This window comes from Elephantulus edwardii, unplaced genomic scaffold (genome assembly GCF_000299155.1).
Source record: "Elephantulus edwardii isolate Elephantulus edwardi_28Jun2011 unplaced genomic scaffold, EleEdw1.0 scaffold00222, whole genome shotgun sequence".
NCBI classification, from domain to species: Eukaryota; Metazoa; Chordata; class Mammalia; order Macroscelidea; family Macroscelididae; genus Elephantulus; species Elephantulus edwardii.
In genome coordinates, this window is record NW_006399972.1 from 1,131,820 (window position 1) to 1,157,502 (window position 25,683).

At 35.9% G+C, this 25,683-nt stretch overlaps 1 protein-coding gene across 1 annotated transcript in view; it reads left to right on the forward strand.

Moving 5' to 3' along the window:
• ATP8A1 (ATPase, aminophospholipid transporter (APLT), class I, type 8A, member 1) overlaps positions 1 to 25,683 on the forward strand; it is a 375,206-nt gene that overhangs the window by 130,480 nt on the left and 219,043 nt on the right. Inside the window, exons 12-15 of the mRNA XM_006898188.1 lie at positions 1,540 to 1,667; positions 3,696 to 3,773; positions 5,839 to 5,927; positions 23,496 to 23,568. Of these exons, the coding sequence (XP_006898250.1) occupies positions 1,540 to 1,667; positions 3,696 to 3,773; positions 5,839 to 5,927; positions 23,496 to 23,568 (368 nt within the window). The remainder of the gene's footprint in view (positions 1 to 1,539; positions 1,668 to 3,695; positions 3,774 to 5,838; positions 5,928 to 23,495; positions 23,569 to 25,683) is intronic.

Genomic DNA, 25,683 nt, shown 5'->3' on the forward strand with positions numbered 1-25,683 from the left:
CAGCAAGCAGAGTTCTGCCATCTGCATAACTCAGGTTGTTGATGAGTCTTTCTCCAAGCCTGATGCCACGTTCTTCCTTATAAAGCCCAGCCTCCTTAATGATCTATTCTGCATATAGATTGATAAAATATCAAGCTAGGATGCATCCCTGATGCACTCCTTTTCTTATCCTGAACCATGCTGTGTTTCTCTGATCTGTTCTAATTAATGCTTCCTACTCTGAGTATAGGTTTCACATGAGCACAATAAAGTATTCTTAGATTCTCATTCTTCTCAAGGTTAGCCACAATTTGTTGTGATCCACAGAGTCAAATGCCTTTGTATAGTCAATGAAATACAGATAGACATTCCCCCAATACTCTCTGCTTTCAGCCAACATCCATCTAACGTTGGCGATGATGTCCCTATTGCCATGACCTCTTCTAAACCCAGCCTGCTCATCTGGCAGTTCTCTAATGACATGCTGTTCTAGTAATTTTTTGGATAATCTTCAGCAGAATCCTGCTTGTGTGTGATATTAGTGATATTGTTTTATAGTTTCTACACTCTGTTGGATCACTTTTTTTTTTCTAAATGGGAATAAATACAGATTTCTTCCAATCAGTTGACCAGGTAGTTGTCCTCCAGATTTCTTCGCATAACCTGGTGAGCATGTCCAGGACAGCATTTGTTGACTGAAATATGTCAATTGCTATGTTATCAATTCCTGGGGCCTTGTTTTTTGCTAATTACTTCAGAGCAACTTGAACTTTCTCCTTCATCACCATCACACCTTGATCATATGTTGTTTCATGAAATTCTTGTGTTGGCCAATTTTTTTGGTATAGTGACTCTTTTTACTCCTTCCAAATTCTTTTAATGCTTCCTGGATCATTTCATGCTCTGCTCATAGCATCCTTAAGTATTGCAACTTGAGGCTTAAACTTGTTCTTCAGTTCCTTTGTCTTCTGAAATGTTGAGTGTGTTCACCCCTTTAGATTTTCTAATGCTTTGCTTTGTCTTCCCAAGCTGCCCTTTGTAATCTTTTGTTCACCTCCTTAGCTTCTTGAGCTCTTATTGTTTTCATAAATTTGTGTCTCTAAATACGTGATAGTATATCTGATTGAACTTTTATATTTTCATTATTGAGGAGGAAGAACATGGAATTTCTGTTGGGTTTGATGCTGTTGCTCACTTTCAAAGTGTGCTTTAAAGTGAATTTTCAATAATTTCTATAAAAGGGATTCAACGGAATTAAAATGTCTATTTTTAAGTCCACACTTCTTACCTTGATACCAAGAGGCTTTCAACTTGTAATATTTTGAAGTGCTTTCAGTTTCATGATTCTTAAAAAGAATAACAATACATTGGATACAAATAATATTCCATCTTGAAGAATATATTTGAGGCTGAAGATGTATTACCAACTTATTTTGCCTCCCAGATGATCTAGAAATATTTTATGATGATGTTGTTGTTGTTAGAAAATTTTTGTATACTCAAGTTCTAGTCAGTGTAAATTAAAATAATAAATAACGTTTCCTCCACTTCTTCCAACAGATGGTGGCGCTAACAATTTTGGATTGAATTTCTTGACCTTTATCATCCTCTTCAACAATCTCATTCCTATCAGCTTGTTGGTTACATTAGAAGTGGTGAAATTTACCCAGGCCTACTTCATAAATTGGGTAAATATGAATTACTACTATATTTTATCATCATAAGCTTACATGCTGTCTTTTTTTCTAGGATAGTCTTTTAATCACACCGAAAAATTTCTTAATTATACCTACCAAGTTGTTTATCAGTTTTACCTATCTGTGAGACTTATTATGCTACATTATAAGCAATATCAGTTGTGGTTAAAGTTTTCTCCTTAAATTTATTTAGTTAAAACATTTTTTTTTAAATTTTGGGAAAATATGAGGAATATCTAGTTTTGTTGACCAGTGTGTTACCCTTCTAGTATGTTTACTTCTACAAAAATAAAAATAAGTGGAGGCCTAACTCTGTAAAGTAAGCCTTCAAGCTTGATGTGTAAGAGAATTTAAGTTTTTAATACTATCTATGGGTGTTTCTTTTTTCAAAATAATTTTGAAATCTTTTTATAAGAACCATACTACAAATTCAAAAAATATAGCTGCTGTAAGTTTTGCAATTGCTCATTGTCATCTGTAAATGGTTCCTCTTAACTGTCACTAAGTTAATTCATTGCTAAAAAAATCATCATAATTTTGAAATATCAGATGAGCTGCAGCATAGCTTCTGTTGTGCAGAAGATGTATTGCTGAAAAAAAAATGTGTGGTAAAGGTTTATATTATTTCATTTGAAAGTTTTTCATTAAGAGAATTAGTAAGATAACTTGTTCTGAATGTAAAGTAACGTTTGTTGGTTTGGATTTTTAAAAATAACATTAGTGTGAAATAATAATGTAAAGCTGTCTTGGATGAAATCCATAGAATTTTTTCAATCACCTATCTAATTACATGGAATTTATAAGGTGGCTGGCAGAAGACTGATTTTCTAGCCTTCACTTATAAGGCAAATTCTTGATGTATGAAATTAAATTAGTAACAGCTTCCCTTCATTCTGGTCTGCCCAATGAGTCTATACTATGAGATTGTTTAACTTTAATTCTATATTAAGGCATTTGAACTCAGCTGCCATGCCTGTTATATTATCACATTTAGTTTCCCCCTCTCCATTTGATACAGTTTCAGAGTAATCACCATTCTTATCACTCTTTTGATACTATCCAGTTGTTTGCAGAGAAAAAGCTGATCAGTCTAGAATACAGATGTGAGAGAGAGGTTGGCTTTGATTTAGAGCTTAGCCTTTTCATTTGACATTTGAAAATAAGTCAGTTACACCACTGTATTGCTAATAAAGTGTTAAATACTAATTTTTATAATATAAAAATATTTTTAGAATATAATCAAACTTTATTGCTACTGGGTGTAAGACAAATGTAAATTTGAATGAAAACTATTTTTTCCTGATAATTTAAAATTGTTTATATACTTCCACATGTATACAGTACAAGAAATTTAGCTCTGAAATTTCCTGATAAAAGTTGTTAGGTAATTCCTCTTGACTTCGTTTTTTTTAACTTTGCTTAGGAAACTTTGTTAATTCTTTTAGACAACTTAGTCCAAATGTAGTATCAGACAAAATCTCTTTAGCATTCCCTCCTAAAAGTAATTGGAACTCTAATTATTTGAGCAATATTCAGTTGCTGATATTTTGGCTAACATCATCAAACACCATAGAAGCAACTTGGCATGTGTTCTTATTTAATCCCTATAATATTGTTTTTGTTAGGTACCATTGACTGGCATACAATTCATAGTGACCCTTCGATCAATAGATCTTATCCTTATCCTATTCTGTACCATCCCTACAATGGGTCCAGTAAATGGTGGAAGACTGATAAACTTATATTGCTTGATAGACATGCTGTAGTCTAGATTCCATTATGCTCTGCCCTTAATGTGATTATAGTATCATATACTAAATACTTTTCCAGGAAATCACTAGAAATAATATAGATAGGGCAGGATAGAAAGTACTTATATATTTTACTCAACAACTAAACATTAATGTATTAAGGAATGAAGGTAATTGTTTTGAAGCTTAATCTAATCCTTTATACTTAGGTGAATCCAAGTATACATCTTTCTTTGATTATTCCTCCCCTGTTTTTCCCCTTAATAAGGACCTTGATATGCACTATGAACCCACAGACACTGCTGCTATGGCACGCACATCTAATCTGAATGAGGAACTTGGCCAGGTAAATGCAATTTCTTATTTCTGTCTTGAATTGTAAGTCATTATTCACAGTGATTTCTTTCTGCCTTGCATGACAATTTAGGATGAATTCATAGGACTTAATTTTCCATTATTTGAAAACGAAAAATATATATTGACTGTTGTTGTGAACCATCGAGTCAGAACTGACCCATAGCTGACCCTCTGTCAGGCTTTCAAATGCTGTTAATTGCATAGGAGATTGCCCATCCTTCTCCTGTGGAGCAGCTGGTGGATTCGAACCACATGCCATCGTGATTGCAGCCCAGCTTCTTGGCACTAGACCACCAGAAATCCCTGAGGCATTGACTAGTCTAGTGCATGGCTGTTAGTCTTAATTGATTGCAAATGAAGTTGTAAAGACACCACTTAAAGCAGATACTGCTCTCAAAATAAAAGGTACTAGACACAACTAGTGAAGGTCTTGTGTATATAGTCTGTATGTATGTAAAGTATTGACTCTGTGAGTTATAAATATAGCACATATAGTCCCTGACATAGAATCTGTTTAGTATAGGACATCTCTCTCTCTCTCTCCATCTCCATCTCTTTCTATCTATCTATCTATCTATCTATCTATCTATCTATCTATCTATCTATCTATCTATCTATCATCTATCTATCTATCATCTCTATCTCACTCTATCTCTCTCAGTATCTCTCTCATTCTCTCACTCTCTGTCTATCCCTATATACATGACAGACCATGCTTACAAACATTTGTTTCTTTTGGGTTTTATGGTATGTATGATGGTTAGTTGTATGTACTGCCTGTGGTATTGCAACTTGTAATTTGCTAATGATAGAATTTTTAGATGTTTGCTTGCATATGTTCTTATTTACTATTCAAAACATTGTCATACAGTCTTTGCCTGTAATTTTTTGTGAACATTATTGAATGTCCCATGAACTGCCAAAAGAACAAACAAATCGGTCTTAGGAGAAGTGCAACTATTGTGCTCCTTGGAGACAAGGATGGTAAAACTTCATCTCAAATATTGTAGGTGTATTATCATGAGGGGTCTTTCCTGGGCAAAAGACATCATGCTGGGAAAGTGCAGAGTCAGTGGGAGAGAGAGCTACCCTCAAGTAAATGAGCTGGCCCAGTAGCTGTAACAGTGGCCGTGAGCACGGCAGGGATTGTGAGGATGGAGAAGAATAGGGCAGGGTTCTGATCTGTTGTGCATAGTGTTGCTATGATTTGTATATGACTACCTAGCACTCACAACCAAAAACATAGTTTTATATAAACAAAGACTATTTGGATGCACCTCATTGGATGGAACAATGAAAGAAATCAAATGGACTACGTTTTTGGAAAAAGATAAGTTCAAAATCTTAAGTCAGCACAGTTCTGGGTCAACCATGGAATGCACTATCAGCTGCTCATATGCAAGTTCAAGCTGAAGAAAATGAAAACAGGCCCTTAAGAGACAAAGTACATCTAACCTGAATTTAGAGACTTTCTAAAGAATAGACTTGATACAGTGAACACTTATAACTAGAGACCAGACAAGTTGTGAGATGACATTAAGGGCATGTTCCTCTAGACAGGAAAAGATCCTTTAAAAGAGAAAATAATGAGAAGACCAAAATTTATGTCAGAAGATAATTTGAAACTTGTAAACAAAAGGAAGAAATAAGTTAAAGAACTCAGCACAAGATTTCAAAAGTCACCTTCCCAAGACAAACCACTTACTCTACTGAATTGTATTCATTATAATGAAATACACAGGGATCTAGAGTTAGACACTCAAGTAAGATAAATACAGCTTTACTAAAGGGAAAAAAAAGGCTCAGTTTGCAATATTGAAAGATATGGGCAACAGCACCTACTAACAACAATATAATCGTGTGTGTGTGTGTGTAAAAGTATACCTTGCCAAAATATGAAATAAAGTAGTTGAATATATTCTCTGATGAATGCAGAAAACCATTAATAGCTGGTACCCCTTTAGTGCTACAAAATAAATAACTGTATAATTTTAAGGATGCCTCCCCCCCATATGAAGAATTGAAATTTTAATGAGGAATTGGAACTTTTTTAGGTTAAATACATCTTTTCTGACAAAACTGGTACTCTGACCTGCAACGTGATGCAGTTTAAGAAGTGCACCATAGCAGGAATTGCATATGGGTGAGTTATTTTAATTATAATATGAAATGCAGGTTTAATTCATGCCATTTGATATCATTAGAAGTGCTCTACTTTTTAGGATTTTTTTCTTCCCCAATCTAGAAAGCAACTGTTTGATTCAGTATCGTGCACATTTTGTATTTCGTACCTTGGTATTGTTTTCTTGGGAAGTTGCCTGTGAAGTAGAGGCTCTGCCTAATGACTCTTTGCTATGTTGCTGAAGGTCTCTAATCTGGCCCTGGCAATATGGTACAAACAGCCCTGTGCGTTATCATCAAATCAGGACACAGCTCAAATGTGGTTAAAACCATGTAGTTTACCAGTGGAAAGTTTTCAAGTTAAATATTCATTGCCTCTGTGGTTAAGTGGTTGATGTATTTTTCTTTTATCTCCTGATACTTATGACCCTACTTTTTATGCAAATAATTCTCAGCTTTTCTACTTGCAGTAGCTCCCTCCCTCAGAACATAGTGTCATAACAGTAGATGTGCCATTTTTTAAAAATATGTTGCTGTAAAAAATTAGCACGGTGCACTTACATAAATACCTGGGTGGAGGTGGGAAGTAAGCTCTTTGCAGACAAGCACAGTAAGTGTGTTATTTGTGCAAAAATACAGTAAGCTTTTGATTTGTTGTGGGTTTTTTTGAGAAATTATGGTACATTCACACAATGAAATACTATGCAGCACGCAGGAGCAGTAACTTTGTAAATTATGACCTACCTTAGGAGGGACTGGAGAGCATTATGCTGAGTGAACTAACTCCATACCACAAGGATAAATATTCTATAAAAATGTTATTGTAGAATGAGTATAGGATCCAGGAGGGATGGGAGAGTCGAGGCAGAGGGATCTGGACATGCAGGGGGGAGGGGGGATTAATCATTGGGTTGTATAATTTGATGGGTGAGGGGTTGAGGCAAATGGAAAGAATTTGTTCAAATTTGTGTTTGAATTTTGTAAATAAACTAGTAGAGGAAAAAAAATAAATTAAAAAACCCAACCCTTTCTGAATCCCTGGCTGTCAAGGTGATTCTGACTCACAATGACCCTACAGGAAAGAGTAAACCATTTCATAGGGTTTCCTTGGCAGTAAAACTCTCCAGAATCCAACTGCCACATCATTACTCCTAAAGAGTGCTGGTGGGTTCAAACTACCTACCTTTCAATTAGCAGCCAAGCTCTTTGGCCACTACACCACTCTTATTTATTTTTTTTAACTCACAGAGTAATCTAAATTTTTGATTGTGGGGAGGAGGCAGGGATGTGAAACTCTTAAACTCAAGTGATAATCAATCTGTCTAAAACTCTTATCAGGTTGTTAGTGTTCTTAAGAATGTGCTGAGTGATTAAACATCCATTTATTTCCTGCTTTCAGATTTAATAAACTTATAAAAGTCTGCTTTTTGAAATACAGTGTGGGAAATTTAATTTCTAGTAATTATCAAAAGGTAAAACACCTTCCTTGCTGATAGACTTTGGCCTGTTTTTAAAATGATCATTTCTCCCCACCTGCAAGCAAGGCTGGTGAGTGTCTCTCCCATAGCCTTTAATCGCTTGGGCATTTGCATTTAGGATTTCTGACTCGTTCCCATTCTTACCCACTCACCCTCTGTCTCCTAGCAGCAAGCCAGCCTAAAAATAGCATATGCAATATTGAAAATGGCTTAGTTAAAATTATAAACCAGGAAGGAACCATTTGGTGAAAAACTTCTAAATATGTACAGTTACTGCGAGACACACAGTCTATAAAAAGAAAAAGATTGAGATGGATAATCCTTGTTATCTTGGTTAGAAGAGAGTCTTACTAAAAATGACTTCAATCTATGTGTGTGTGAATGAAACTAAAAAAAACCCCTGTTGACTGACCTTTTTTACACTCTAAAGAATAGGCTTTTGATTTAAGAAGTCTGTGTACTGTTTTCAAGGCTAGATGCTAATGTTTGCTACCTTTTTTATTTTCTGATGCTCTCCTAATTCTTTTATGCAAGACAGGCTGTCTTCACTCCTTACCTTTCAGTCTTAATTGCCAGATGCCTCATTGAATGGCTGATGCTATTAGACTGGCTACATTGCACATTTGGGGACAGCTTAGATATCTTCCCACAGTTGTCTCAGAAGACAGAAGGAAAAGCCTACTATGATTCTTTAGGATTTGGTATTAGAAGGGCTGTAGAATTTGCATTGATAGTTTGTTTGACATCTACACAGTTATTTAATGAGCTCTTGGTGGTGGAGTGCATTACCTGTGGGCCACTAGCCAAAGTGTAGATGGACTAGATCCACTAGCTGCTGCACAGGAAAAAAAGATGAGACTTTCTCCTGCAGTGATTTACAGCCTTGGCAACACAGTGGAGGGTTACTTGCTATGAGCCAGAATTTACTCAGTGGCATTGGATTTTGGTTTGTAAGTGGAATTTGTGGCGGTGGTTCTTTTTACACATGTTCTATATCCATTCATTAATATTATTTCTGCTGTGATCGGTTTGATAGTAGACATAATTTTATTTTAATGTGGTACAATTTTCTGTTGAATTATTCAAGTTCTTCAAATTAGTAATTATTGAGTGTATTGGAACAGATTACTGTAAGGAGATGTAGCCTCTTTTTATCCTCTGCCTTTTATCAATTTTTCTCACTCTTGGAATAGGTCCTAAGCACTCCCAGACAGTATTCTAAAGAACACCGTTTGTTCTTCTTGTGTTGTTGTGATAGCATTATACAGCATTATTAAAAGCTATTAAGAGAAAAGGGTGAAAGAGCCCCAGTGGCACAACAATGAAAGCATTTGGCTTCCACCCAAAAGGTCAGCAGTTCAAATCCAATTCCTCAGAAGAAAGCCATGGTCTTCTGCTTCCTTAGAGATTTAGAGCCTTGAAAGGCCCATGAGACAGTTTTCTGTGAGTCCAAATAACTTCTGTGGCAGTGGGTTTGGAGTTCTGGTTTATAGGAATACAGTGAATTCACTCAGCAGCTCAAACTCATTCTAATTTAGTCATTTCTGACAAACAGACCTTGTAGAACAGAAAAAAATCTGCCCATGGAATTTCTAAGAGTGTAAATCTCTATAGAAACAAACTCATCTTTCCCCTATGAAGTGGCTGATGCATTCACACTGCCCACATTTTTGGTTAGTGCTGAATTTTTAGCCACAGCACCACAAGCGCTGCTTGGTTTGTTTCCCCAAATATCAGTGAAAGTTAAGAGTACACATTATGTAGATTAAGTTCCCAGTGAAACAGATTTGTTCTTGGGAATATGTCATTTTGTAATATTTCAGTAGGTAGCTATCAATCAGTGAGAGATAAGAAATGAATCCTTGTCTTGACTTTGTCACTATTTTACCATGTAACATGGGGGAATTCCTTGTGAGTTATGCCAAGTCTTTAAGTTGAGAATGAAACTAGATAACTTCTATAAAAACGGTGTTTATTTTTTCCACATATATGAAACTTGAGATTGCTAACAGCTTCAATTTACTTGTCTCCACCATGAACCCTCTTGGTACCAGCTGCCAGAAAATTAAAAGATGAATTGCATTGGGAAGGTCTGCTGTCAGGGACCGCTCCAAAGTCCTGAAGGGCAATATCAGTCTGGAGACTAAGGAGCGCCTGATCTAGACCATGGTCTACACAATTACGTGCTCTGCATCAGAAAGCTGGACAATGACCAGAGATGATAAAAGGTGAATTGATGCCTTTGACCTGTGGTGCCAGAGTACAGTATTGAATATTCCATGGACTGCGAGGAGAACAAACAGGTTTGTCCAAGAGAGGGTGAAACCAGGCTGCTCCTTGGAGACCAGGATTCTGAAGCTCCATCTGACATACTTGGGGCATTTTGCAAGGAGTGATCGATCAGTCCTTGGAGAGAGACGTCATGTTTGGGAGGGTGGAGGGACAGCCCAAGACAGGAAGATTCTTGATGAGATGGATTGACTCAGTGACTAGGGTAATAAGGGTAGTTATGTGAGAAATGATAACGTTGGCTCATGATAGAGCAAGGTTCAGAGCTGTTGTACATTGGGACACCATGATTAGCAAGCGACTCAATAGCACATGAAATTCTAACATTAAAAACAGTTGGTAAATAGTACCATAAAACAAGAAATAGACTTGCTCTTTGGATAATCTTTCAGGGTTTTAGGAATACCAGAGGTCATAGTGAAGACCAGTGGTTGTTAGTTTGCCTTCAGCAATAGTGGACAGTTTTTGCACCTGCTTTGCCTCTAGGCATCCTCAACACGGACTGATGTTTGTTGGTATCCCCTCCGCAAGCTCACTGTGTGTGATGAGAATTGGATTGTCAGACATATAAAGCTGCTGACATACAAAAGCTCTAGAGAAAAATAAGACTTTGGACTACTTTGATGTGTCACTCAGGGACACCCCACTTAATTCCAACCAATGTCTGGGGGCGGGGTTAGTAATTACTGTCAACCACCTTTCTGTGAGCATTTCCTCTGGGCATTCTTGCATTATAGGAAACTACACAGGGAAATAACATGGTTTTATTATCCCACTTGCCCCAGAGCAGTGTTTAACCACTGTGTAATAGAAGGAACTATTACGTGTGTGCACTTCCAGCTGCCTCCTAAGAAAACATAGTATTTATCCCTCCAGGAGATGGTCAAATAGAAGTTTAAAGTAACACAAAATTTTATATGTATGTATTAATCATTGGCTTTGACATTACACATTCTTAGCTAGTACTTCTTTAACATTTTGAGGAAGGAAGGTAAAGCTGTTTTATCTGATAGTCAAAGGTTAATTCTATTGGGTTTTGTTGTTGTGTTTTTTTTGGGGGGAGAGGTTATTGGTTTTTGAGTTGGTTTTTTTCTTTCTTTTTCCAGTTAGATCTGAAACCTCTTGTGCTATTATAGCCTGTTAATTTGTAAAAACATAATCCTTAACACTCAAAATACAACTTGGGAAATTGAATCTTGGTAAAATTACACTCACTTCACATTACCCTTGTTCCTAATTAGATCATGGTAAGTAACAACATAAAAAAGATTTATAAACAAATACAGATGATGGTTATGTTTTAGAGACCAAATTTATACCAGATGCCTTATGCTTACATTGTTATTTTAATCTTTTCTTTTGAATGAGTTTGTTGTATTTAAATGGAAATTAATTTGGTATCATTTTTAAGTTTAACTTAAAAATTCTGTTAAAGATTTACTAAAGTATTGCTTCAGCAAATTACTTCCTGGAGGAATAAGTCCATTTTATTATAGCTGTTTGAATACCAGGGAAAAAACCCTAAGTGTACTTTAGTGTTTAGTGGCTAGAATTTTCAAGGCTGCACTGATCTGAGATGTGAGTTAAAGTACTATCTTGGTGGATAATTTGTATCTGAGGCTGTCTCACATACTTTAGGCATGTTGCCAGGAGGGACATGTTGCCTTGGAGAAGTATATCATGCATGGAAAGGTGGAGGGACAGCACAGGAAAGGAAGACCCTGATGAGATGGATTGACACAGAAACTAGGGTAATGGGAGTAGGTGTGTCAGAGACAGTGTGATTGACTCAGGATAAGGGGATTCAGAGTTTTTGTGTATAGGGTCACTGTGAGTCTTGATTGACTCCATGGAACATAACAACCACATTGTGGGAATGAATTGCCGAGCTGAATGAGCTTTCACTGATACAGTTTCTGAGTTTAACTTTATTGTTCACTTACATATAAACACAGTTTAAGAATAGATATATTGAACAATATTTTGTTTAGCTGAAAGTTTGCTTAAAGGATCAGCCATTGTTTTAACCCTGAGAATAGAGTCACCAAGAGTGAAACAACACAATTATAATGTTATGTGCTGTCAAGCCTCTTGTGACTGATAATGAGCCTGTCAGCAGTTCTGAACCCTGCTCTATCCTGAGACAATCTTATTGTCTCTGAAACACCTATCCCCATTACCCTGGTCACTGAGTCAGTCCATCTCCTCGAAGGTCTTCCTGTCTTGTACTCTCCCTCCACCCTCCCAAGTATGATGTCTCTCTCCAAGGACTGGTCCCTCCTTGCAACATGCCCAAAGTATGTCAGACAAAGATTCAGAATTCTTGTCTCCAAGGAACAGCTTGGTTTCACCCTCTCTCCTGTACTTACTCCATCTAGATTATAACCAACAAATGTATCTTTTTTTTTCTCATTTAAACTAATAGGATCAGCTGATAGACACCAATTATTCCTTTAATCACATACTTTAACAAATATTTACCAGTCACTGCTACATATGTGACACTTTGTTAGATGGTGATGAATTAATGATTGCTGTTAGGTGCTCTCGAGTTGAGTCTGACTCACAGCAACCCTTTGATCAGAACTGAACTCTCCCCTCTTACATCCCTATCCCTGGAATAATGATCATTAGACCTTTATATTAACAAAGTAATTCTGTAGATAAATATTAAATTCCAATGTGATGTCTAGGTCTATCCTGACATGGTAGATTCGACTTAATTAAAGAGTTCCTTGGATTCTAATTCTTCCTAAAAAAACAAAAGAAGATACTTGAGGTCTATCTAAAAGGATGATGAGTTTAAGTGAAGAAATTCTGAGACCGATACAGGAGCACAGACCTGGAACACAGCAGAGCTACAGGAGCGTCTGTCAGAGGGAAAATGTGTGCATGTAGGATCAGTAGCAGATCTACACAGTGCCTGCTGCTCAGCACATTTTGCATAAAACCCCTAAACCAAACATTTTGATATTAAGCTGATTATGACTCATGGCAAGCAGTGCAACGTTAGTGGTAGGGTCGGCCAAGACACTAGCAGAGGGGCATTCACCTTTGGCCTTGGGGGCTTTTAAGCTGCATTACTACCTGAGGAACAGCCACTTCCCCAAAGTGAGTATCAGAGTCTGAGGTGTAATGGTAATGAGACCTGACGGCACCAGGGCTCAGTGATCGTTGCTTGGGTAGCATGAGGCTCTTCTCTGGTTTAGCTGGGAGCTGGGTTCCAAGTGTTGAGATGGTTCAAGAATCAGTGTCTTGAGCTGTGACCAGTTTCCAAAGAAACCTTTTAGGCTATCTCATTTTCTGGTAGACCATCCTACAGAGAACCACCTTTTATTACTATGAATAAGAAATAAATAAGCCACCTTTTATACTAGTAATAGTATTTTCAGAGGCCCTTTGATAATAAGATCATAGTGAAAGAGATTAGTGTCTCAACAGTGCCGTGGAATGATAAGGGCCAGGTTGGCAAAAGGCTAAAGGGAATGGAGTAGACACTTAGACGGTGAAAGCATTTCACAAGTTTTCAACGGTTGAAAGCATTTCACAAGTTTTCAACAAAATTTATGTTACTCCAGACTTGGACATTTTTACAGACTCATGATTTTAAAACTTCTGTCCATGTCTTACAAATTTAACTTAAAGGGAAAAAATATTAAATAAACAAGTATAATGAAATAAATGAAAATAAGGAAAACTGTTTTATAATGAACAATTCCATTGGAATGCATACAAGTAGTTTGAAATAAAATCTAAATATTGATTGGACTTTCCTAGTGCTCCTATGAGCTAATATTGCTATTAAGAAATTGAAGAAATTGTTTACTATTTGAAATAACAAGTACTTTCATTATTAGGGTATTAGTGAGAATTTTGACAGATTGATCAAAATGGAGCTTTATTTCCTAATAGAAATATGGCATTATGTCAATATGCTGCTTTAAAGAATCTTTATCTCATGGCAGTCAAAGTTACTTCCAAAATGTACTTGGCAACTTTATGAGTATAATAGTTTGTCTCTAAGTCTTAATTTTGTTTCATTAAGTTGCTTTATTCCAATTATGTAATATATATGATTGCTTCTTTCATTGACTCTGGTATTAATTGAAACTGCTAAAAAATTTGAATATTTCCAACAAAAATTGGATTCTGTGCATAAGTCTGTAAATTCCACAGTGAAGAATACAGTTGGTAATTGAGTTGTAGGATAATTTTGTCGATTGGCTTGAATACCCTGTCACGTTCATCTATCTTCTTCCCTTAATACTATACTAACTGCCATTCTTTCAGAATCAACTAAAAATTTGTTTTCCTAACTTTGTAGAGATCCATCCTTCTTTTATTCACACTTTAGTTTTAGCCTTTCCTTGATTGTTATCCTCTCTTTCTGCCCCTCGTCTTGCTCCCTCGAAGCCATGTCCCTGAACCTGAGGATTATGGCTGCTCTCCTGATGAATGGTAAGCAGCATGAATCTGTCTGTCTCTTCATTTACCCCTGTAAAATGTTTGCATTTTATTATTTCCTTGAACCATTTCACACACAGTTGTGGTTGTTTTGGTTTTGTTGTGTTTGTTTTTTAAAGTCAAAACACATGTACTGGTTAGGTATGATGGCAATGTTGTAATGCAGACATTTTTTGAAATTCACTGAATGTGCTTGTTTTTGGTTGAATGTTTTGTCATACTGTAAACTTTTAGCCAAAAGGTTAACTTGCTTGAGTTATGTGTTGTACATCTACAGTAAAGATTGTATTTATTAAGTCCAGGTTCTGTGGGCTATGGGAACTACTACTTCAGCTTTTGAAGCTGTCCTGTGTTTCTGGCTCAGCACTGCCACCTTCTGTCAGGATTTACCTACTCCAAAGCTGCAGAAACAGTGGAGATTTCCTTCTAAATATCTTTCCATCAGTTTAATAATTGAGAAATAAACTTTAAAAATTACTGTGATAGATAAAGGAAGATTATGCGGCAAAGGGCTACAATGAACAGAAATAGGTGTTTTACAATTACCAAATACTGTGTTTTACACAGTATTGGGGCACTTAACATTGAGAGGTATCAAAGCTCATGACAGGGCGATCTTAACATAAAGCAGGGAAGATCAAAAAAGAACTGTGTTTTATTTCCGATGCAGTCGTTGATTGTGTGGATTGAAACAAAATATGGATAACCTGAGAATGGGGATCCCAGAACACTTGTGTCCATGTAGAACTTCAAAATAGATGATGAGGCAGTTTTTCAAATAGAACTATGGAATGCTGCTTGGCTAAAATTCAAAAATTGTATGCCTGGATTGTGTTCTTTCATAATATTTACTCAGTCTGTATGATAAGCAAATAATAAGAAAATCTGGACTATGAGGAAGAACTTGAAATCAGGATTAGACTCATTAACAGCCTGAAATATACAAATGATACATCCTTGAAGAGGGTTTGAAGCAGCTACTGAGGAGGGAAACAAACAGACAAACAAACAAACAAACAAACAAACTTAGCCTTCACTATGGATCTTGTATCAACATAAAACAAAAGTACCCACACCTGAACCAATATGCAACATCATGATCAGTGGGAAAAATATTGAAATAACCAAGGATTTCATTGTACTTGGATCCATACCAGTGCCCATGGAAGCAGCTGGCATTACTTTAAAGTACATATTATATCAGGTAAATCTGCTGCCAACGTCCTCTGGAAAGTATTAAAAAGCAATGATGTAACTTGGAGGACTAAGGTGTGCCTAACTAAACGAACAGTTGTATTTTTATTCACCTCTTGTCCATGAAAAGATGAGCAAGTTAGGAAGAAGAGAGAATGGGAGAAGGGAGGGCCTATCTAAAGGGGGTGGATGAGTAGACAATTGTGTGTGTGGCAGTTAACAATTTGCAACAACAAATATATGAAAAAGTGCATTGAGAGAAGAGGAAGGAGGGAAAAAAGTGTATCAATGAATGAATGAAACCCCATCCTTTCTGTAAACTTTCACTAAAATCACAGTCAGTCACTCAGTCAGGACAGCTCTGCAATGTGCCCACAGCAGCCTCAGCCTTTAGTCTCATGGCTTTAGGCCCGAGATTGTTAGAAATCTCTCAGTCTTGCCACTTATGACTCTCCCTCCGGTTCTCCAACACACTTGGGCAAAGGCTTAGCTCTGGTTCTTTGGTGGACAGAGGGATAGCACTCCCAAGTTCAGCTCCTTCTCATGTTGGGTCTCTGATCTTCTGCTTTGGCCATGGATGCTCCTGCAACTGTAGATTTAGCTAGTGCTGAGTCTCTGGTTCTGAGGTGTGCACAGCGCATGCGTGCTTCTCCTTTGCTGGTGGTGAGGTTCTCAAATTCTGCTGCTGGATCCATTCAGTTGCATGGTGAGACGAACCAGTCCTCTTGTGGAGAGGCTAACATGTCCTGTTCACATAATCCACTCATCCACATGGTAAAGTTAGTTAGTCAATGACTAGGTAAGCCATTTTGAACAATAAACCCTTAACTTCAATTTGGATTTTGGTTGTATATTTTACTGCCCTGTGTGAACCAATATTTGTAACAAAAATATCATGTTACAAATCTTAAAATTTTTTTCACTTAAATAAATAAAGCTTATTTTACAGTGTAAATGTAGTGGAGTCTGAAAGTAAACAGTAATAATACTATTAAAAATAGTAATAATACTATTAAACTACTGAAGCATACTCTGGACTTGAAAATTACTTGATGATGACTGTAGTTCTGTTAAAGTGCTATTAATAGAAATTTTTTACAAAGATTAAATTATTCCCAACCAGTAGCTACTAAATCTAAAATTAACACCATTTTGGTTTTGCTTTCTGGTGTTTGGGTTTGTTTTTTTTAAAATTTCCAAACACTACCAGTTTTACATATGACTCTACAGGTTAGTTCCTTTCTATTAAGGATCTGCCATTCTTTAAATAGAGTGTATTATTGTCCATTGTCGTTGTTGTATACCATCGAGTCTGAAACGACCCAGAGCTGACCCTTCGGCGGGTTTTCAGAGACAGTTAATCGCCGGGGAGGAGATTGCCCATCCTCCTCCCGCGGAGCAGCTGGTGGCCTCTAACTGTGTGCCTTCAGGAATTTGAAAAATACTCTTCATCTCAGTACTCATTTATTCTCATAAAATATCTTTCCTTTACAAAACCATGTTTATCTATAATATTTTTTGTCTTTCTGACATTCAGTGTGGAAAAATCTCAATCATATACAAACGGTAGATTAATTATCCATTATGTAACTTTAATAGTATGAACTCAAGACCAATTTTAATTTATCTTTCTCCCACTTGTTTTGAAGCAAATTCCCAGATAATGGTTATTTTTTGTTTTCTTAGCTATTTTATTCCACATTATTCTGATAGTTTTGTGTTTTGTCATTTTGGGGTGTTTTAAATTAAGTACTAAAAAGATACTACAGACAACTTGCTTTCTATTTAAAATACGTTAAAGAGCTGTAGATTAAGGAACGGGGAAAGATCTGGTGGGGATCTAGAAAGACAGGGTAACAGCGGCATAGTTCGCATAATGAATGGGAATGATTTTATGAAACACAATGTGAAAGAAGGATAGGGTGAAACACAATGTATATGAACATTGTAAGCACATCAATATAAAATAAAATTTTTAAAAACCAAACAACTGAAATGTGTGTCTCTGTGTGTGTATAATGTATGTTATAAATAATAAAAATATGTTGTTATGTTGTTAAGTGCCATCGAGTTGCAGGTGACTCATAGTGACCCTATAAAGGAGAGTCTTTGACGCTGGGGTGCCTTTCATCCTCTCTCCAGGTTCATAGGGTTTCCAGAGGCAAGCTATTATGGAAGTGGATGCTTCTCCTCCTTCCAAGCTTGTTTTAATCAGAAAGCTCCACTCCACTCTCTGTCTGCGTTGGGTAACCAACCATTAACGTGTTTGACACATCAGTATCACAGTGTTCAGCCTTAACAGCAACCACAAGTGACCACAGTATGATAGCTTGTACACCAGGGCTATACGACCTAGAGCAATGTCTGAACAAAAACAATGAAAGACTGTGTTTACAAGTTGTACATAACTATCTGGGTCTTCTGATCCAGTAGTATCCCCACTAAGGAAAGATGAGCATCCTTCTCTTGTGAGATGTACAACTCCAAATCCAACAGTGAATCATTTGAATAAATATTGGTATGATCATAGAGAATTTGAGTTGCTTTCCGTATTATCATAATATCAGTAAATTATACTATTTTCTAGTCTTATTTTCCCTGATTTCAATTTACTCTATGATTCTATTGAATGAGTGCTATTTACTTATAGTTCTACCAAAAAAAAAAAAAAAAAAAGCAGCCTCCCTGAAACATTCTTCCAGGTTTGACTCTATAATAAAAGGATCATTACTTCTGGATAGTGTTGTTCTTCAGAGAAGTCATCTTGGCAGATTATTTCTTTATTCTAGTGATGGTAATGTTTCACATTTGTTTATGGATTCCTCTTTTGCTTGTGTAGATCACAACACATGATAGCTAATTGAAATCCCAGAACATCTGATTGTGCTCATGTGAAATCTGTACTTGGACCAGGATGCAGTAGTTAGAACAGAGCAAGGAAACATTGCATAGTTCAAAATCAGGAAAGGGGTGTGTTAGGGATGTGTCTTGTCTCCATACCTTTCAATCTATGCATGGAAAGATCATTTGGGAGGTTTGGCGTTATGAAAGCGAATGTGACATTAAAATTGGAGGAAGACTCATCAACAACCTATGTTATGCAGATGACACAACCTTGCTTGTTGAAACTGAGGAGGGCCTGAAATATTTGCTGCAGGTCAAAGATTGTAATCTGCAGTATAGATTGAAACTCAACATTGAAAATGGAGATTCTCACTACTGGACCAATTGACAGCATCATGGTAGATGGAAAAGAAATAGAGATTGTTTTGTTTTGTTGGTTTCTTTTTTTTTTTTTAGAAATAGAGATTGTTAATAATTTATGCTTGCTCAATTCAACAATCAACACTATTGCCACTAGCAGTCAAAAATCAAAAGACATATGGCACTAGAAAAGTCTACTGTCAGGGACCTCTTTAGAGTGCTGAAGAGCAGCAATGTCAGTTTAATGACTAAGTTACAACTAATTCAGTCCAAGGCCATCATAATTACATGCTGTAATTGTCAGAGAGCTGGACAATGACCAAAGATTACAGAAGAAGAATTGATGCCTTTGAGTTGTGCTGGAGAAGACTATTGAATGTACCATGGACTGCCAAGAGAACAAATCTGGAGAGGGTGAAGCTAAGATTGTCCTTAGTGGCAAGGATTTTGAGGCTCTGTCTCACATACTTTGAACATGTTATCAGGAGGGACCAGTCCTTGGAGAAGGACATCTTGCTTGGAAGGCTGGAGGGACAGTGGAGGAGAGGAAGACCCCAGATAGAATGATTTAATACAGTAACTGGATTAATGAAGATAGATATGTCAGATACAGTGAGGTTGGCTCAGGATAGAGCAGGAATCAGAGTTTTTGTGCATAGTGTCATTATGAATTGTAGTCAACTCAGTGGCACATAATAACAACTTTTACAGTTCTTTCAGATATACTTTGAGCCAGGTGAAAACATATTTTTATTATTTTGGTCAAAACCAAAGTCTAATGAAAATACTATTAATGAAATCAGGAGTTTATATTCACTGGACAGAGTAACAAATTCTCTTTTCTAAAAAGGAAATATTTTTTCCAATGGATTTTTGTTTGAAACTAATATTCAAAGCAAGAAGTGTAGACCCTTATAAATATCAGCAGCAATACAGTCAAGTACTGGATATATTTGTATCATCTCCAAATTTATACATTTTTAATATACTGTTGAGTTTGAATCAATTCATAACTGATGGTCCAGCGGGATTTCAGAGGCAGTAAATCATGCAATTACTCATCATCCCTGAGGAATCAGGGGAAGATTTGAATGGTCAGCCTTTTGGTTGGCAAGTCAAACCCCTAGACCACAAAGGATATGTTTATATTTCAGATGACTACATGGACTTTTTATTTTTGAGGATTCTTAAAATTATAATTTGACTTATTTTTTAAATTTACCATTCATTAACATGTTACATATATACAAAGCTTAAGGATGAAAAAGTTTCTTCCTCATCTCTGTCATAACCATCCATTTCTCTTCTCAAGGCAGCCAATGTAATCAATTTTGTTTCTAGACTGTGTATATAAAGACATGTATTATTTTTTTCTTTTATATTTTCACAGAAGGTAAAGCCTACTGTGAATACTGTTTTCCACCAGCTTTTCAATTAGCAGAACATCTTTGAGATTTTCCAGATTCTGTATAGGTCTTCCCTTTTCGTGTTTTGTTCTGCTGTATGGATATGCCACAATTTATTGAGCAGTTATTCTGGTAGACCTTGAGTGACTTCTATCCTTCTGCTATGTGAAAGTCCTTCAAAGAATAAATTTGTACATGATTATTTACCTGGTTTTCCATAATCACAACAGCATACTATTGTTATTTTTTTTCTGACAAATTGACAATTGAACATCGTATCTATATACAAATTTAAATGTAATTATCTCATTATGAGGTAAAATGGATGCATTTTTTTAAACCATTTGTGTTTTCTGTGAGTTGTGTGTGTTTATATCTTTGCCCACTTTTTTCCTGCTATGTTCTTGGTCTTATTATTTCCATGACTTTTCATTTCAGGGAAAGTAACTTTTAAAAAAAAATTATATGAATTAAAATGCTTTTCCCCCATTTGGTGCTTGTGTTTTTATTTTGTTTGCAATAGTTTTTGCTATGTTTGGTATGCATTTAGCATGATGCAATCAGATTTATTGTATTTATTTTCTGGTTTATGCATTATACTTAGAGTTTTCCCAGTCCTACATTATATTTTTTTAAGTTTTTCTATGTGCTTAGCACTTTAATTAAATTTTTGGTTTATCTGGTGTTTGTTTCGACTTAAAGTCCATATAGATTTTTTTTTATTTCTACAGGTATTTCTTACGTATTTGAATTTTTAATAGAAAAATGTCATGGTTAATAGTGCCATATATGTCGTTGTTTTCAGTTGCCTGTGACCCATAGCAACTTTTTGTACATTAACTCTGAACCCTGCCCTATCCTGAACCAGAAAAAGATTGAGGTGTATAATCCTTGTTGTCTTGGTTAGAAGGGAGTCTTACTAAAAATGACTTCAATCTATGTGTGTGTGAATGAAGCTAAAAATACCCCTGTTGACTGACCTTTTTTACACTCTAAAGAATAGGCTTTTGATTTAAGAAGTCTGTGTACTGTTTTCAAGGGTAGATGCTAATGTTTGCTACCTTTTTTTATTTTCTGATGCTCTCCTAATTCTTTTATGCAAGACAGGCTGTCTTCACTCCTTACCTTTCAGTCTACTCCCATTACCACAATTATTGTGCCTATCCATCTCATCTGGGATCTTTCACTCTTAAACTGTCCCTCCACCCTTCCAAGCATGATTTCCTTCTCCAATGCCAGATATATATATAAGCTCTGCTGCAATGCCAAAGGCACCTGGTTTGAATCCACCAGCTGCTTGATGGAAGTAGGATGGGCAGTCTCTTGTGCAATTAACTGCTTCTGAAAACCCATTGGACAGTCAGCTGTGAGTTGGTTTCTACTCACTGGTCAAGCAACTGCAATATTTATTAAGCAATAAACTTTTTTACTTTTATAATAATTTTTATTTCTTCAAGTCAGGGAACAATTATTTGTAATATAGCTTTTAGGGATCTCTGATGGCCTAGTGACAAGAAGCTGCACTGCAGTCCCCAAGGCACATGGTTCGGGGCCACCAGCTGCTCCACGGGAGGATCAGCAATCTTCTGCCATGCAATTACTGCCTCTGAAAACCCACTTGGGGGTCAGATATAAGTCATTTCCGACTCAGTGGTACTCAACAACAGCAGCATTATAGCTTTTAGCCTGTCTTCAAGAGGTCTATAAATTGTGAGATGTGTCCACTACTGCTCAATTTCTGTTTAATTATTGCAACTTGGTCTCATTACTTCTGGCAGTACACAACAGGCACTGTCTCTTTAAAATGCAGAGTTCCACTTGATCATGTCTTGGGGAGAAGTTAACAATGTTGATGTTATCTTACATTTTTATTAGTAGGCAGTTGACAAATTTGTACAGTTTTATCACCAACAGACTTAAATGATTATTTTTCTTTTTAATGCAGCTAGCTGGGTTTTATTCTTAAATGACATTTAGTATTCTTAAATACTAAATGTGAATGTTTTGTAAAATTCATTCATGTAGAAAGGGCATTCCATGTCTCAGTCATTGGATTCTGGTTATCTGATTAGCTGATGATTTATTTCTGGTTTGTTTATAACCTTGTGAAGGAAGTAACTTCTTAAAGATATATTCTAAAATTTAGTATTATTTGTAATGGAAGGCATCAGTGGTGAAATTGGAATTTATATGTGTCATTGGAAATAATTTAAATTCATAGCTACTGCTATATGATTAGAAATGTATTTGAAATTTGCATCAGTTATGCTAGCTGTGATATGAATGAGTCATATGAGAGCAGTAAGATGTAATCAGGTTTTACATTCTTTTATTATGAAATTTTTAAGAAGCTAATAGATTTCTTATGACCAAATTATCTACCAAATAGATTATAAAAATAAAAGAACTGCTAAAAAATTCACTGTTATGGGGGGATTTAATAAACTCCAAATATTAAAATGTTTATAAAATGTTCTTTGGAGGAGAAATAGATGCTTTGCTTTGATGTGTCCTTTGAGAAGTCATTTAAAAATTTCTTGAATTTTCATTCCATTTTAAAAACTAGAGCAATGGTAATAGTATTAATAAAGAGCAGTGTTGTGTTTCTTCCACTTCCTGTGAATGCTTTGAGAACGCTGCATGACTTCATATGAAGGATGTAATATATTTTTAGAATTAATGGACTAAATAAGCTACCATATGTAAATAAAAAGATATTTTACTATAAATAACCTAACTTCCTCTTTTGGTTTATGGAAGAAATGTATTTCATTAAAGGTATTATGTTTTTATTATTTCAAACCCATTTTCTTCAATGATTTTCCATTCTTTCTAAGTTGCTGTCTATGAGACTGGTTTTATTTGATGCATTATGGCTATGATGTTACTCTTTCTAATGTATGAAACTTGTAATATAAAAATTTATAGATTACTTACTTTCAGACCCTTTATTTTTCTTTTCTAAATGTAGAATAAGTGGGATGTTTTAAATACTTGCTGATATTCTATTGATACTGGTAATGTGTGATGTAGACAGTTTATTTTTCATGATTTTATATCTTGCATAGAATCATAATGTTGTAACTACAACTAAAGATGTCATATATTGCTAAGGTAAAAAGAATCAACATGTTCTTTAAAAGTATTTCATTAAATTTAAAATTTGTGGAAACTAGAACTTGATGGAATCCATTCCCTTCTGTTGCTGCAGGTGCTTTCTTTTCCTTGGTTAATTTTTTTGTGTATGTGTGATTTCATTTTATTTTTTGGTTAATTTCATGTGACTATATAGTTTTACTCCAGAAAAAAATAGTGAACTATAAACTCTGATTTTTTTTTATACAAAAAAATAAAAGTCTGTCCTATGTTAGAAGTCTTGAGTACATGTGGAATGGTTCAATCATGAAACCTGTGGTGTCCTGATTCAGATTTAGTCCTATTTTGCAGCATTTATAAAGAGTTCTTGAGCATAGAGATGACTTTCAGAACTGAATTACAAGTATATCAGTGTGCTGAAATAAAAGTACCAGATATGCTCCATTTTCCCCCATTTAGGCAGAACTCACAGACTGGGGATGAAAGAACATTCAGTGATTCATCATTGCTGGAAAATCTCCAGAATAATCATGTAAGTAACATAAAGGTATTTTTTCTTCATCAAAGACTAATGTTTATACTTTTCTTTCTCAACATATTTGTTATCGTAAAAGAATTATTAAGATTCATTATTGCTCAATCCTCTTTATGTGGCAAAAATTAAACTTATGTCTCATGGCTTTAATACTACATTAATATTCTAGCTTATATTAATATTTTTAAAATAATAATTGAACTGAATTCTTTTGGTGGGCATTAAAAAAAAATCATTTATATGGGTTTGCTTACAGAGTTTGTATACATTGTGTTTCACACTGTTGTTATCCACATTGTGTTTCATACAATCATTCCATTAATTATGTTTAAAAAATTAATCCCCATTGGACTATGTCCACCATTACCCTGTCATTTCAGGTCCCCATTAGATTTTTTCCATTTCCTTTATGCCCTCCCTCTCTCCTCTAAATTGTACAATCCTGTGGTTTTCTCCCTACACATTCTCACCCCTCTCCTCCCACTCCTTCCCCCTTTGGGTCCCCATACATGTTTTACTAGTTATACTTTTATTTTTATAATGATGGTTTTATACAGTATTTGTCCTTATGAGACTGAGTTAGTTCACTCAGGATAATGTTCCGTAGTCTCTCTATAGTTAAATAGCATTTTTCGAAATCTTTGTCCCTGAATTCTGCATAGTATTGCATTGTGTGACTTTGCTGCCACAGTTTCTCAGTCCATTCAGTTGTTGTTAAACTTTCGGGTTGTTTCCATCTTCTTGCAGTGGTGAATAACGCTGCTATGAACATTGGTATACAAATCTCCATATGTGTCTCAGTTCTAATTTCCTTGGGTACATTCCTTCTAGTGGGATAGCTGGGTCATACAAAGTTTCTATGTTCAGGTTTTTTAAAGAAACACCAAACTGTCTTTCAGAGTAGTTGTGCCATTTTGCACTGGGGTGGACCCTTTTTGTTACTTGATTAACTTGCATGTCTATTTATCCACTCACATCCATCTATAGAGTTTTATTATTGATGCATTGAAGGCTTGTGTATGTAACAGTATTTACCTCCACTGCTTAAACTTTTGTGCTCCTCCCAGTGAATTAAATATTTGAATGAAATAATTCACTATTATAAATTTCAAAGTAACTATAGAAACTGATTGCTTGCCCCAAATCATGGGTCAGTACCAAATCTACATTAAGAACTGTTGGCTCTGCTAACTGAAAGATTGGAGGTTCCATTCCTCCCGGAGACATGTCAGAGGACTGACTTGGGGATCTGCTTGTAATGAGTTTGTCGCTAAAGATCCCGTGGAGTGCACTTCAGCTCTGACACTGTGGTGCTATGTGTAGGCAGAGTTAACTGGACTGTAGCTCCTTGCTTGTTTTAAGCATTGGTAGGAGCCTAAGTATTGCTAATAGAGATTTATTATTTTATCTTCTCTTTTAAATAAAGCCATCACCTTCGTATAAGCTTCAGATCCAATAAAATTCAGAATGAGGCCTGTCCCTTGCTTCTTGTGTGTTCAGTTTCACCAAATGGCACTACTCTCCCTTCATCCTTTCACTCTTTCTCAAAACCTGAAGTCACTTTTGCAACTGCCTTTTTACTCAGCTTCCTTGTTAGTGCTCTGGATCGTGTCCTCAGTGTACACCAGTTCCGAGCCCTGTGGTCTTCTATGTGGATTGTGAGAGTGGCTTCCTAACCGTTGCCTTTATTTCTGTTTATTCTTCAGTTCTTGCTGCACGTGACATCTGTAGTGATGCGAATGGAAGTCCCATGTCATCAGTATACTGCCCAAAGTCATTCTGAAAAGTACCTCTAATTTATGAAACTACTTGATTTGCCTCCTACCTGTCATTAAACCTTACTTTGAGTCACTCTCCCTTACACTCCCTCCTTGTGCCCAACTGGCCACCTTTTGTTTTTCTCTTAACAGTCTTCATTACTTTAAAAAAAAAATTGATATTTTAAAGAAAGTTTACAGAGAACTTGAATTTCCATTTACTCATTTTTGCACATTTTCCTCCCTGTGTCCACCCCCAGTCCACTTTATTATGCACCTCTTAATCTCGACTGTTGTCACGCAATAATTGTTGTTTGTTGTTGTTATGTGCCGTTGAGTCACTTGGGACTCATAA